Source organism: Pongo pygmaeus, chromosome 12 (assembly GCF_028885625.2).
Source record: "Pongo pygmaeus isolate AG05252 chromosome 12, NHGRI_mPonPyg2-v2.0_pri, whole genome shotgun sequence".
Classification (NCBI taxonomy): Eukaryota; Metazoa; Chordata; class Mammalia; order Primates; family Hominidae; genus Pongo; species Pongo pygmaeus.
Window position 1 is genome coordinate 45,450,268 of NC_072385.2, and position 15,180 is coordinate 45,465,447.

General features: G+C 40.4%; 1 protein-coding gene across 3 annotated transcripts in view; it reads left to right on the plus strand.

The window, feature by feature from the left end:
- Positions 1–12,853, plus strand: part of LOC129026546 (immunoglobulin kappa light chain) — a 412,603-nt gene extending 399,750 nt beyond the window's left edge. For 2 of the 3 annotated variants that reach the window (XM_054473724.1, XM_054473723.1), the window contains exons 3-4: positions 8,105–8,140; positions 12,329–12,853. In XM_054473724.1, the coding sequence (XP_054329699.1) occupies positions 8,105–8,140; positions 12,329–12,651 (359 nt within the window). In that variant the 3' untranslated portion in view covers positions 12,652–12,853. Of the gene's footprint in view, positions 1–8,104; positions 8,141–8,449; positions 8,488–12,328 lie in introns of all 3 variants that reach the window. The other variant, XM_063648571.1, reaches the window with a different exon arrangement.
- The last annotated feature ends 2,327 nt before the right edge of the window (positions 12,854–15,180 follow it).

Consider the following 15,180-nt stretch of genomic DNA (forward strand, 5'->3'; position numbering starts at 1 on the left):
GAATTCAAGACCAGCCTTACCAACATAGTGAAACCCCGTCTCTACTAAAAATACAAAAATTAGCCAGGCGTGGTGGTGCGCACCTGTAATCTCAGCTACTCAGGAGTCTGAGGCAAGAGAATCGCTTGAACCTGAGAGGTGAAGGTTGCAGTGAGCCAAGATCATGGCATTGCACTCCAGCCTGGGCGACAGAGGGAGACTCCATCTCAAAAAAACAAAAACAAACAAAAACAAGAACAAAACAAGGAATCTGTAAAACAGACACTAGAAGTATATGCACTTTTTTTTTCACTCTATGCTGTCCGATGCCTACTGCTATTTCCCTTCATATTTAACCTCCAACAGTGGCATTTTGCTCCCTCCAGACCACCTGATTGGAGCTCATGTGCTCCTACACAGTACCTCCAACCAGAGGGAGTGAAGTCCCACAGAAAGGCATAACAATCACCAGTAATTTTGCATTTATTTTACATTGTGGCTTGATACAGAGTACTCAATGAATGCTCTTTGAATCATATTCAATAAGTATGTGTATTTGGGATTGTATCATATTGCAGCTACTTGGATATATAATTTAATTAGAAAAAATAATTTGTGTGGCTCAATGAACAAATGACTTTTCTTTCTCTCTCTTTCTCTTTCTCCCTCTCTCTCTTTCTTCTCAGTTGATGTTGGAGTTCAGTGTTGTGCAGATGGCAGTGACAAATGCCATGGGCACATGAGATATGATAAAAGGTCCCTGAAGAAGGTGGAGAACCGGACATCTTATGAAATTTCCCAGAGTGGGTACTGGATCTCTCCTGTCTAGCACCATGCTGGCCTCAGTCCAAGCGGAATTTCCTTCCAGAGACAGAGGGCAGTGATTGAGGTGGGGAGAGAGATCATAACACTGAGACTTACATGGGGACATCAAACAGAACAAAGGTGGCAAGTATAGAAAATTCTTTCTTCTGGACAGTCTTCTCTCTTCTAACTTTAGCAAAATTCTCCCGCCAGTGGATGCTAGTGCACAACTCTACATATGCTGTGTTTTTCCCTATACATACTTACCTATGATAAAATGTATTAATTAGTCACAGTAAGAGATTAACAACAATAACTAGTAATAAAACAGAACAATTCAGTAAAATAAGAGTTACTTGAGCACAAACACTAGGATATCATGACAGTCAATCTGATGACCAAGAGGGCTACTAAGCATCTAAATAGGAGGGTAAGTGTAGACAGCATGGAGACACTGGACAAAGGGATGATTCAGTCCCAGGCTGGTATGGAGCAGAAGGGCATGAGATGTCATCACGCTACTAAGGCACACAATTTAAAATGAGTAAATTCTTATTTCTAGAAATTTCTTTTTAATATTTTCAGACTACTGTTGCCTACAGGTAACTGAAACCCCAGAAAGCAAAACTGTGGATAAGGAGGTACTACTGTACATCGTCCTTTGAACCAACTTTATCATTTGCTAGTATGTACATATAGACCTACATACATACATATACACATACATGCACACACCTATGTGTGTACATACACACACACACGCACACGCACACACACACACACGTCTACTAATGTTGGAATAAGTTTGCTAAATAAGATGCACAACTTGAATGTCCTACAGAGCAATAAAACCATAAGCATTGGGGTTACCTTTTCTACTAGATAAAAATCCATTATTATTTTCATAAAGTTTTCTTTACATTAACATCTAACTTTTTGCAATCTAGTTTTTAATCAATCATAAACAGAAAGCAAATGAACTATTTCTCTATTGGATCAAATATCCTCGAAAAGATACATAGTCATCTTTCTGCTTTATTTTTATTTTTATATAACATTCACGATAGTTTGTGACTGTATATTTTGACTTGGTCCTTCAAACTTAATTTGTACTTTTATGTATCGTGCTTGCCTCAATTTTTTATTCACTTTTCCTGAATTTTGCTGGATTAGTTTATTATTTTTGTCTATTTCTTTTCCTTCTAGTGGTTTGGGAGGGTTTTTTTAATCCCATTACTATTGAATGCCTGTTAACTTGGCCCCTTTTTCTTTCAATCTCTATTCCCACGGCCTGAAGCATGAGGGCCAAGCTGTCTGTAACCAGCAGAGAGATGACCCAGGTGTTATTCCACTCTCCACTGCCCACCTATCACCATTCTCAGCCCGATAGCTCTGAAGTATGGCTTTTCTGGGGCTCTGTGGGGAAAACTAGAACTGGCTGCTTCAGGAACGCCTCCTGTTTTTGCAATGGAAAAAATGTTTTTAAATTCCAGTTTCTCTATGAATTCGATGACATGGTTTAAATCTCTGTGGTGTTCTTCAAAGTTTTTTCTTCTAATAGGACCACTCATGATTCTCCAACCATGAAATAAATTCATTATCATTTTTATATTTCTTCTGTCATTGCAAAGGAGGTTTTGAAAGAGTGGAGGACACGCTAATGAACTCAAAAATCCACACTATTCCTTGTTTCCATCTGTTGTTCATTTGTTGTTTCCATTGGCCTGTCCGCCTCCTATCCTCCCTCTTAGACTTGGAACTCTAGCCTCAGCCAGGGTAGGGAAAAGAAAGAGATCAGACTGTTACTTTGTCTATGTAGAAAAGGAAGACATAAGAAACTCCATTTTGATCTGTATCCTGAACAATTGTTTTGCCTTGAGATGCTGTTAATCTGTAACTTTAGCCCCAACCTTGTGCTCACAGAAACATGTGTTGTATGGAATCAAGATTTAAGGGATCTAGGGCTGTGCAGGATGTGCCTTGTTAACAATATGTTTACAGGCAGTATGCTTGGTAAAAGTCATCGCCATTCTCCATTCTCAATTAACTAGGGGCACAATGCACTGCGGAAAGCCGCAGGGACCCCTGCCCAGGAAAACCGGGTATTGTCCAAGGTTTCTCCCCACTGAGACAGCCTGAGATATGGCCTTGTGGGGTGGGAAAGATCTGACCGTCCCCCAGCCTGACACCCGTGAAGGGTCCGAGGATTAGTAAAAGAGGAAGGCCTCTTGCAGTTGAGATAAGAGGAAGGCCTCTGTCTCCTGCATGCCCCTGGGAACGGAATGTCTCAGTGTAAAACCTGATTGTACATTTGTTCTATTCTGAGATAGGAGAAAACCGGTCTGTGGCTGGAGGCAAGATATGCTGGCGGCAATGCTGCTCTGTTATTCTTTACTACACTGAGATGTTTGGGTGAGAGAAGTATAAATCTGGCCTACGTGCACATCCAGGCATAGTACCTTCCCTTGAACTTATTTGTGACACAGATTCCTTTGCTCACATGTTTTCTTGCTGACCTTCTCCCCACTATCAGCCTGTTCTCCTGCCGCATTCCCCCTGCTGAGATAGTGAAAATAGTAATCAATAAATACTGAAGGAACTCAGAGACCGCTGCCAGTGTGGGTCCTCCGTATGCTGAGTGACAGTCCCTTGAGCCCGCTGTTCTTTCTCTATACTTTGTCTCTGTGTCTCATTTCTTTTCTCAGTCTCTCATCCCACCTGACGAGAAATACCCACAGGTGTGGAGGGGCTGGCCACCCCTTCGAGCCAGGATTATCAGGGCATTTGGGGGTCTGAAAAACCAAGCCCAAACTCATCGATTTCACAACTGCATCCAGAGCCAGCCTGAACAGTAGTTGCCCATGATATCTATGCCTTAATATGGAGAAGAGAACATAGGGGCTGGGTGCCAAGTAGATAGACAGGGAGGGGAGGGAACTCTAAGACAGAGCTGGAGGGGCTCGTTCCTCTTGCAAAATGAAACAAAAACCACAGCATTGAATATGTAAATCTCGGTGGCTGAACCCATCCTAGGATAGTAAGCCCTGACACAATTGCTGCTATCTTCTCTTTCTCTCAAGGAAGTCAAAAAACACCTGCAGCCTTACTGTCCCCTTGGAAACAAGATGAACATCTACATTTTCTAGAGTGGGACCAGAATCTCTGTTCATATTTATGTCCCATGCATTTGCACATGGCCGGACAAAGGACTTTCCTTCTGCCAGCACATCTGTCTTCAGATATGAGAGGAAACAGACACAACCTGGAGGCAGCAAAGAGCATCTCCTCTATCTCCGTCTTCCTGGCTAATGGGGCAGCCTTGATCCTTGGGAATCCAGGACAGATATCCACTCGTGACAAACTAGCTGGAAGAATGACAACCAATCAGGTTCCAAGCACCACTGATATGAAACACAGAATTTCCTCCTCTCCTTGTGGAATATCAGCTTACGTCTGACAAAAAAATGTAAAACTGAGAGAGTTACAATCTTAAGGAGGAGTCAAGCTAAAGCAGAAAGAATCACCTACTCTGGACTCCAGCATGACTGCTGAGCTCAAATATATATAGAGAGAGAAAGAACCACAAACTTGAAGATGGATATCAGCTACAGACTTTCCTGAGTCAGGTAGGGAAACAGCCATCCCTCAAACCTTGCAAAAGGCAAACTTACGCCATCGTGTCCCCTGACATACTGGGTGATGTACTGTATGTTACTGATAAGAGGCGATCTTCCTAAATTGACTAGTAAATTATGCCAAATAAAAAGCAAAAATGATATTTCTTGAAATGTTACACCTGAGGAACATTACTAAAATAATTTATCAGTAGTTTTCAGGATGATTTATAGATGTGCATTGAAGTGTGTGCTTGTGCTCTCTCTCTCCTCTCTCTCTCTCTCCCCTCTCTGTCTCTTTCTCTCCTTGCCCCCCTCCCTCCCTGACTTTCCTTCCTCTCCCCTCCACAGCAGTTTATATTTTTTTTCTGATAATCTAACTTTGCTGAGGGTTCAATGTAAAGCAGCTTCAGTAATGAGTTAGTTGGAATGCTCGCCAAGAAATTCTATTTCCAGCACTCTTTTACATGAAATTCAAGAACCTCTCAGACTGTCTTACTGACACCTTGCCTTTCCTCAACAAATCAATCTTATCAATGTCCATCACAGATATTTTGTAGAATGGTGGATCCTGGCAGAGTCTCACAGATGCTTCTGAGACATCATTTGCTTTCAAAAAATGAACCACACACAACCTAAAGATCTCAGCCACTTCCCATGTTTCATTTTATGTTACAGCAAACATCACAACAATCATTCCTACAGATCACCACTGCATGTGATCAATAAAATAGTTTTTGCAACAATAGTACTTATGATAATCATCTTTTATTGTTTACAAATACTGCTTTACAATAGTTATTCGGTTGCACTGTTCATATTAGATTTCCAATTAGCTGACGTAGGAACATTAGTCCCTCAAACAGCTCAGTCATCTTTTTCATTCCTGTTTCTATCCCCTACATCTCTTTCATTTGCAGAAGGCTATCTCCTACACTGAAACAGGAAAGCTTTTACCTTTTTGGCATGCTTGATTTAAAGATTATAGAGAAGTATTTGACAAAGAAAACTCACACATGTGTGTACATATCATTTAAAAAGTTTATGCATTGCACAGGAATATTGAGAATGCTAATAGGCAATGTCAGAGTTTACTGTTTTTCAAAATTAGTACAGTTTTATGATTTCTAAAAACTATAAAATGAATATATTCACATAACCATACAGAAGAGTAGGAAGAGATGGCATAAAGTGTCATTGTTCCTCCTCTGCAATCCCAGGAGATAACTACCAAGCACAATTTATGTGTCCTTTAAAATTCAGCCCGTATTTTTTTATATATATATAATCAATGTAGATGGGATCATGAGATCTCACCACACATACTCTTCAGTGACCTGCATTTTCACAAACACCTTCCACGTAACTATATAGAAGTCTACGTCTTCCTCTTATTGTCTGCTTTGTGCTACATTGTAAAGCTCTAGCACAGTTTAACCAAACTCCTATTAATGAGGATTTTAGTTATTTTTCACTCTTTAAACAATATTTCCGTGCGTAGCCTTATATATACGTCTGGACACACTTATCCCAGTCTAAGAAGTTCCTTTTACCTTCCCCCATCCCAGCATTCCCTGTCATGCTTGTTGCTTCCATTGGGTGACTTTACTCCTGGAGTATAATCTGCACATAGTTCAGTTAAGTACATGGGCTCTGAGTTTAGGTCACAGCTCTGCCACTTACTGCCATAAGCTGGTTCCTTGACCTCTCTGCCCTCAAGTTTTTGCACCTACAAAGTAGGGGATAATATTAGTTCCTAGTTCATAGAGTCTTGGGAATAATTAAATGTGATGATACATTTATAATGTCTGGCACTTAGTAACTGCTCAATAAATGTCACCCTTTATGATTGGTATTGCATGTATGTCTGCGAGAAAATCACTTTGTGTACCCTTTAAAAAAGGACTATGCCCTTGGTCAGCTATTTTGCACATTAAATTTCACTTGCCAATGTTAACTCTCCACCTCTAACTTGATCTCTCTCATTCCTCATCTTCTGGTGAGACCAACTGCTAATTCTGCTATTCAAGGCAACTAGCAAAGCTGCCAGTGACAGAATCAAATAAACCTACCCCTAATCTTTAGAATTGTAGTTATGATTTCTGTTGTAAAAGTTACTATTGTGGTAGTCAGTATTAGTCTTTGGTCTATGATAGCATCTCTGATCTATTATTGATTTTCAATTATGTATTTTTTTTTTAATTTATTCTGAAAATGTTTGTTAAGCATTTGCTAAGTAAAGATACTGGACTGAGCCTCCCGAATACAGGACAAATGAAACATCAAACAGCTTATAATTTAGAAGGGTAGAAGAGAATTTGAAAGCAGATAAAAACAAGCAGGCATTCCACCGGGCGCAGTGGCTCACGCCTGTAATCCCAGCACTTTGGGAGGCCGAGGTGGGCGGATCACGAGATCAGGAGATCGAGACCATCCTGGCTAACATGGTGAAACCCCGTCTCTACTAAAAATACAAAAAATTAGCGAGGCGTGGTGGCAGGTGCCCTTAGTCCCAGCTAGTTGGGAGGCTGAGGCAGGAGAATGGCGTGAACCCGGGAGGCGGAGCTTGCAGTGAGCTGAGATCAGCCACTGCACTCCAGCCCGGGCAACAGAGCGAGACTCCGTCTCAAAAAAATAAATAAATAAAATAAAAAATAAAAAATAAGTAGGTACTCTAGGCCCAGTGACCTGTCTCTGTACTCTGTAAATTCAGGTCACCTGCTCAGGGCTAATCTGAGAAAAGGTGTCTCTTCAGTTGAATTTTGAAAGACAATTAGCAGTTCACAAGCTAACCCAGGTGGACAAAGATGTTCCCAAGCAGAGGGAGTGCTTGTAAAAGCTGGAGGCCATAGAAAAACTCTAAGCAGTGTAGGGAGGTGGGAGTAATGTATGGAAGGGGTGGAGATGGAAGGTTAAGAGAGATACAAGGCTGCAAAAATGGAACTGGACTCAAAAGAAAACACTGAAAAGGTCTTCAGTGTTGTTGATGAGATTACTATGGAAACACTATGGAACACTGGGACCCCATGGCAGCTCCAAAGATGGCATGTGCCTGGTCCAGCTGAGTAAGGGCTGAGCTCTTCCTGTGCCGTGAAAACAGACAAACCAACCAAGTAAAGTCTACTTTTCTACTCTATTAATCTTCACTTTGGTTTTGTATACCATCTGTAGCTACATTTCAAAATGCATTTCAAAGTTATGAGCCTTAATTTGATATATATTTAGTCTACCTTTTTTAAAATAACATTACAGCAAAGGAGAAGATAAAATAGTAAGACAACCTGTAATTATTACTCATTGAGAAGCTGGTGATTTCCATAATTACACTAAATGAAGTTTATCCTTTGCAAAAGCCCCCCAGCCCACTCCAAAAGAAAGCACAAAAAAACTGGCCATTTTTTTTAATTGCTTGTTTTTCTTTGTAATTTACATTCAGTCTACTTTCTAAAAAATAAATAAATAATGAGCAGTCCAGATGTGGCAAGTTGCTAAAGAAAGGAACCATCAGGGCATAGACATAAATATATTCTCTTCTTGGATTTTAGATCTCACCTAAGAAAATAAACACGTGCTATGTCAGGGAAGCCTCAAGGCTTCCACACCTGCTCAAAAAGGGAGCTGAGCTTCAGCAGCTGACCCAGGACTCTGTTCCCCTTTGGTGAAAAGGGTTTTTGTTCAGCAAGACAATGGAGAGCTCTCACTGTGGTGGACGTTCGGCCAAGGGACCAAGCTGGAAATCAAACGTGAGTAGAATTTAAACTTTGCTTCCTCGGTTGTCTGTGTCTTCTGTTCCCTGTGTCTATGAAGTGATCTATAAGCTGACTCTGCAATCAGACTCTGACATCCTTCAGGGGAAAGATAAAGATAAGTCTGTAGACAAACTCGAGAATTGATTGTACATTTTCTTTGAAGAGCAAGCAAGATTCAGTTGCTTGTCTAAGCAATAGCTTCAGAAATGTCCTGGGGAACATAACACGTTCTGGACAGAGACTTGGTCAATTGTCAGAAAGGGAGTTTTTGTATAGGAGGGAAGTTAAAAGGAACCATTGTGTGTACAGTTTTGGCCAGGGGACCAAGCTGGAGATCAAACGTAAGTACTTTTTTCCACTGATTCTTCACTGTTTCTAATTAGTTTACTTTGTGTTCCTTTGTGTGGATTTTCATTAGTCGGATGCCAGGGATCTAACAAACTTCATTCCCAGGTTAGGTGCAGAGGAGGGGAAATTGTTCCACAGGAGGCCAGCTTGTGGCTGATTTTTAAGATTTCTAAATCAAAATAACTTCACTGGGGGAAAGAGGCTTGCTGACCTTTCAGGGAGGTTTTTGTAAAGGGAAAAGTTAAGACGAATCACTGTGATTCACTTTCGGCCCTGGGACCAAAGTAGATATCAAACGTAAGTACATCTGTCTCAATTACTCATGAGATTTTGGTGCCATTGTATCATTTGTGCAAGTTTTGTGATATTTTGGTTAAATAAACCTGGTGACCCAGAAGTAAATAGCAGGACACCAGAAAATGAACTTAAACAGCTGAGCAAATAGACAAATCATTGGGTTTGAGAGGAGAATAGGATTCATGGGGGAAATGGGGAAGAAATAGCTAGATTTTTCTCTGAACAAGCAGCCTATCTCATATGATTGGCTTCAAGGGAGGTTTTTGTTGAGGGGAAAGGGTGAGATCCCTCACTGTGGCTCACTTTCGGCGGAGGGACCAAGGTGGAGATGAAACGTAAGTGCACTTTCCTAATGCTTTCTCTTATAAGGTTGTAAATTTGGAGCATTTTTATGTTCGAGATATTAGCTCAGGTCAGTTCCAAAGAGTACCAGATTCTTTCAAAAAGTCAGATGAATAAGGGACAGAAAATTAGTTCATCTTAAGGAACAGCCAAGCGCTAGCCAGTTAAGTGAGGCATCTAAATTGCAAGATTTTCTCTGCATCAGTCAGGCTAGTGACATTAACAGCGAAAAGAGATTTTTGTTAAGGGGAAAGTAATTAAGTTAACACTGTGGATCGTCTTCGGCCAAGGGACATGACTGGAGATTAAACGTAAGTAATTTTTCACTATTGCCTTCTGAAATTTGGGTCTGATTGCCAGTATTGACTTTTAGAGGCTTAAATAGGAGTTTTGTAAAGATGGGTAAATGAGGGCATTTAAGATTTGCCATGGGTTGCAAAAGTTAAACTCAGCTTCAAAAATGGATTTGGAGACAAAAAGATTAAATTGTTCTAAACTGAATGACACAAAGTAAAAAAAAAAAAAAGTGTAACTAAAAAGGAACCCTTGTATTTCTAACGAGCAAAACTAAATTTATTTTTGTTCACTCTTGCCAAATATTGTATTGGTTGTTGCTGATTATGCATGATACAGAAAAGTGGAAAAATATATTTTTTAGTCTTTCTCCCTTTTGTTTGATAAATTATTTTGTCAGACAACTATAAAAATCAATTGCATGCCCTAAGAAAAATCAGGAAAAAGTGAAGTGTACCTATTTGCTATGTAGAAGAAGCAGCTTACTTGAAAATCAGCAGCAATGTTGTTTTTAGAGTCTATAATAAGTAATAAACTCAAAAAGACACATTCTATAGGAATAAGGGCTTCACAGATAGAGCTCATTTTTTAAAAATCCAATTTGTACATTAGACTAAACATGAAATTATCTCTTATTGTAATGGTGGAAAGGTGGTTATTCCCAAAAGCTCAATCTCAAAGAAATGTGTTTAAATGAAAAAAAGTAAATAATTGCATTTTTTAATGACCATGGGTTTGTGAAAAAAATAGGAAATATTTTAAAGAGCATGTTCTTTCATTATCCTCTGTTATTACTTGTCTACATTTTTATTCTGCCAAGAAGGCCGTGGCACCGCGAGCTGTACACAGAGCCGCGGTCTTTCTTCATTGAGTGGCTTTGGTGGCCATGCCACCGCGCTCTTGGGGCAGCCGCCTTGCCGCTAGTGGCCGTGGCCACCCCGTGTCTGCCCGATTAATGCTGCCATAGCCAGCTTTCCTGATGCACAGTGATACAAATAATGCCACTAAGGGAAAGAGAACAGAAACATAATGGGTGCTGAGCTGGGAAAACCAGGGAGAAGACTGATTTACTAGAGATTTCAGAAATAAAATTCACATTCATTGTGATATCTCATTAGTGAAAATGTCCATTAGGGGATTGTAAAGAATTTAAAGCTTTTTTTTTTTCAGTGCTATTTAATTATTTCAATATCCTCTCATCAAATGTATTCAAATAACAAAACCTCAACCAAAAAGAAAGAAATATGTAATTCTTTCAGAGTAAAAATCACACCCATAACCTGGCCACTGAGGGCTTGATCAATTCACTTTGAATTTGGCATTAAATACCATTAAGGTATATTAACTGATTTTAAAATAAGATATATTTGTGACCATGTTTTTAATTTTCAAAAATGTAGCTGCCGGTGTGTGATTATATTTCAGTTGTACAAAATATCTAAACCTATAGCAATGTGATTAGTAAAAACTTAAACATATTTTCCAGTACCTTAATTCTGTGATAGGAAAATTTTAATCTCAGTATTTTAATTTCATAATCTCTAAAATAGTTTAAGGATTTGTCATTGTGTTGCTGTCGTCTACCCCAGCTGATTTCAAAAGTGATATTTAGGGAGGATTATTTTGGTCTGCAACAACTTGATAGGACTATTTTAGGGACTTTTTAAAGCTCTATTAAAACTAACTTACAACGATTCAAAACTATCTAACTGTTTTAAACTATTTCAAAATGATTTTAGAGCCTTTTGAAAACTCTTTTAAACACTTTTTAAACTCTATTAAAAGCTAATAAGATATCTTGAAATAATTTTCATATCAAATACATTAATTGTTTAATGTTTAAATGCCAGATGAAAAATGTAAACCTATCAAGAATTCACCCAGATAGGAGTATCTTCATAGCATGCTTTTCCCTGCTTATTTTCCAGTGATCACATTATTTTGCTACCATGGTTGTTTTATACAATTATCTGAAAAAAATTAGTAATGAAGGTTAAAAGAGAAGAAAATATTAAACATAAAAGTTCAGTCTTTCATGTTGAACTGCTTGGTTAACAGTGAGTTTAGTTTAAAAAAAGAACAAACTATTTCTGTTATCAGCTGACTTCTCCCTATCTGTTGACTTCTCCCAGCAAAAGATTCTTATTTTTCATTTTAACTACTGCTCTCCCACCCGATGGCTGGAATCCCCCAGAGGGGGATTTCCAAGAGGCCACCTGGCAGTTGCTGAGGGTCAGAAGTAAAGCTAGCCACTTCCTCTTAGGCAGGTGGCCAAAATTACAGTTGACCTCTCCTGGTATGGCTGAAAATTGCCGCATATGGTTACAGGCCTTGAGGCCTTTGGGAGGGCTTAGAGAGTTGCTGGAACAGTCAGAAGGCGGAGGGGCTGACACCACCCAGGCGCAGAGGCAGGGCTCAGGGCCTGCTCTGCAGGGAGGTTTTAGCCAAAGTAACCCCCGGGAGCCTGCTATCCCAGCATAGTCCTGGAAGAGGCACAGGGGAAATAAAAGCGGACGGAGGCTTTCCTTGACTCAGCCGCTGCCTGGTCTTCTTCAGACCCGTTCTGAATTCTAAACTCTGAGGAGGTCAGATGACGTGGCCTCTCTTTGCCTAAAGCATTGAGTTTACTGTAAGGTCAGAAAAACATGCAAAGGCCTCAGAATGGCTGCAAAGAGCTCCAACAAAACAATTTAGAACTTTATTAAGGAATAGGGGGAAGCTAGGAAGAAACTCAAAACATCAAGAATTTAAATACACTTCTTGGTCTCCTTGCTATAATTATCCGGGATAAGCATGCTGTTTTCTGTCTGTCCCTAACATGCCCTGTGATTATCCGCAAACAACACACCCAAGGGCAGAACTTTGTTACTTAAACACTGTCCTGTTTGCTTCTTTCCTCAGGAACTGTGGCTGCACCATCTGTCTTCATCTTCCCGCCATCTGATGAGCAGCTGAAATCTGGAACTGCCTCTGTTGTGTGCCTGTTGAATAACTTCTATCCCAGACAGGTCAATGTAAAGTGGAAGGTGGATAACGTCGAACAATCGGGTAACTTCCAGGAGAGTGCCACAGAGCAGGACAGCAAGGACAGCACCTACAGCCTCAGCAGCACCCTGACGCTGAACAACGCAGAGTTCCAGAAACACAAAGTCTATGCCTGCGAAGTCACCCATCAGGGCCTGAGCTCGCCCGTCACCAAGAGCTTCAACAGGGGAGAGTGTTAGAGGGAGAAGTGCCCCAGGCCCCCACCTGTTCCTCAGTCCCAGCCTCACCACCTCCCATCCTTTGGCCTCTGACCCTTTTTCCACAGGGGATCTACCCCTATTGCGGTCCTCCAGCTCATCTTTCACCTCACCCCGCTCCTCCTCCTTGGCTTTAATTATGCTAATGTTGGAGGAGAATGAATAAATAAAGTGAATCTTTGCATCTGTGGTTTCTCTCTTTCATCATTTAATAATTATTATCTGTTGTTTTACCAACTACTCAATTTCTCTTATAAGGGACTAAATATGTAGTTGTCCTAAGGCGCATCACCATTTACAAAAATCATCCTTCATTCTATTTTACCCTATGATCCTCTGCAAGACATTTCTCCCTCAAACCCACAAGCCTTCTGTCCTCACAGTCCCCTGGGCCGTGGTAGGAGAGACTTGCTTCCTTGTTTTCCCCTCCTCAGCAAGCCCTCATAGTCCTTTTTAAGGGTGACAGGTCTTACAGTCATATATCCTGTGATTCAATTCACTGAGAATCTACCAAAGCAAATTTTTCAAAAGAAGAAACTTGCTATAAAGAGAATCATTCATTGCAACACGATATAAAATAACAACACAATAAAAGCAACTAAATGAACAAACAACAGGGAAATGTTTATGTTCATCATGGTACTTAGACTTAATGGAATGTCATGCCTTATTTACATTTTTAAACATGTACTGAGGGACTCCTGTCTGCCAAGGGCCTTATCGAGTACTTTCCACAACCTAACTGAATCCACACTATACTGTGAGGTTAAAAACATTCATTAAAATATTGCAAAGGTTCTATAAAGCTGAAAGACAAATATATTCTATAACTCGGCAATCCCACTTCTAGATGACCGAGTGTCCCCACCCACCAAAAAACTATGCAGGAATGTTCAAAGCAGCTTTATTTACAAAAGCCAAAAATTGGAAATAGCCCGATTGTCCAACAATAGAATGAGTCATTAAACTGTGGTATGTTTATACATTAGAATACCCAATAAGGAGAATTAACAAACTACAACTATACCTACTCACACAGATGAATCTCATAAAAATAATGTCACGTAAGAGAAACTCAACTCAAAAGATATGTTCTGTATGTTTTCATCCATATAAAGTTCAAAACCAGGTAAAAATAAAGTTAGAAATTTGGATGGAAATTACTCTTAGCTGGGGGTGGGCGAGGTAGTGCCTGGGAGAAGACAAGAAGGGGTTTCTGGGGTCTTGGTAATGTTCTGTTCCTCATGTGGGGTTATGCAGTTATGATCTGTGCACTGTTCTGTATACACATTATGCTTCAAAATAACTTCACATAAAGAACATCTTAGACCCAGTTAATAGAAGAGGTGGAGAGGAATAAGTAATAGGTCAAGACCATACAGCTGGTAAGTGGGGGGGGGGCCTGGGATCAAATAGCTACCTGCCTAATCCTCCCCTGTTGAGCCCTGAATGAGTCTGCCTTCCAGGGCTCAAGGTGCTCAACAAAACAACAGACCTGCTATTTTCCTGGCATCTCTGCCCTGTTTGGCTAGCTAGGAGCACACATACATAGAAATTAAATGAAACAGACCTTCAGCAAGGGGACAGAGGACAGAATTAACCTTGCCCAGACACTGGAAACCCATGTATGAACACTCACATGTTTGGGAAGGGGGAGGGGCACATGAAAACCTTGATTCTTCCTCATTCTATGGGGCACTCTGACCCTGCCCCTTTCAGCTACTCACCCATCCAACACACCTTTCTAAATACCTCTCTCTGCCTACACTCTGAAGGGCTTCAGGAATAACTAACACAGCATCCCTTCCCTCAATTGACTGACAGTCCCTTTGTCCTGCTCTGTTTTTCTTTCCCATCAGTACTGGGACAGTGGGGAAGGACAGTCATGGAAAAACTGCATAAGGAAGGACCTTGCCCTTCTGCCTCTTGAGAATGTTGATGATTATCAAATCTTTCAAACCTTGGAGGTTTGAGTAGGGGTGAGACTCAGTAATGCCCCTTCCAATGACATGAACTTGCTTGCTCATCCCTGGGGGCCAAATTGAACAATCAAAGCCAGGCATAATCCAGTTATGAATTCAAACCTTCTTCTCAGAAGACAACACTCTGAAGTGAGACCCACCCATAACCAAAGCAAGTGAAGACAGGTGCTGCAGGTGGAATTGTGTCCTTCAAAAAGGTATGCTCAACTCCTAGGTCTTGGTATCCATAAATGTGACTTTATTTGGAAATAGGGTCTTTGCAGAGGTAATCAAGTCAAAATTAGGTCATACTGAAATGTTTGTGAGGATGCAGTGAAAATGGATCATTCATATATTGCTGGTGGGAATATAAAAGGGTATAGCTACTCTAGAATATAGTTGTCAGTTTCTTGAAAAACTAAACAAAAGACACCTACCATATGACCCAGGAATTATACTCCTTGGGAATTTACCCCCAGGAAATAAAACTTATGTCCACACAGAACCCATACACGATTGTTCACAGCAGCTTTATTTGTTGTAGCCAAAG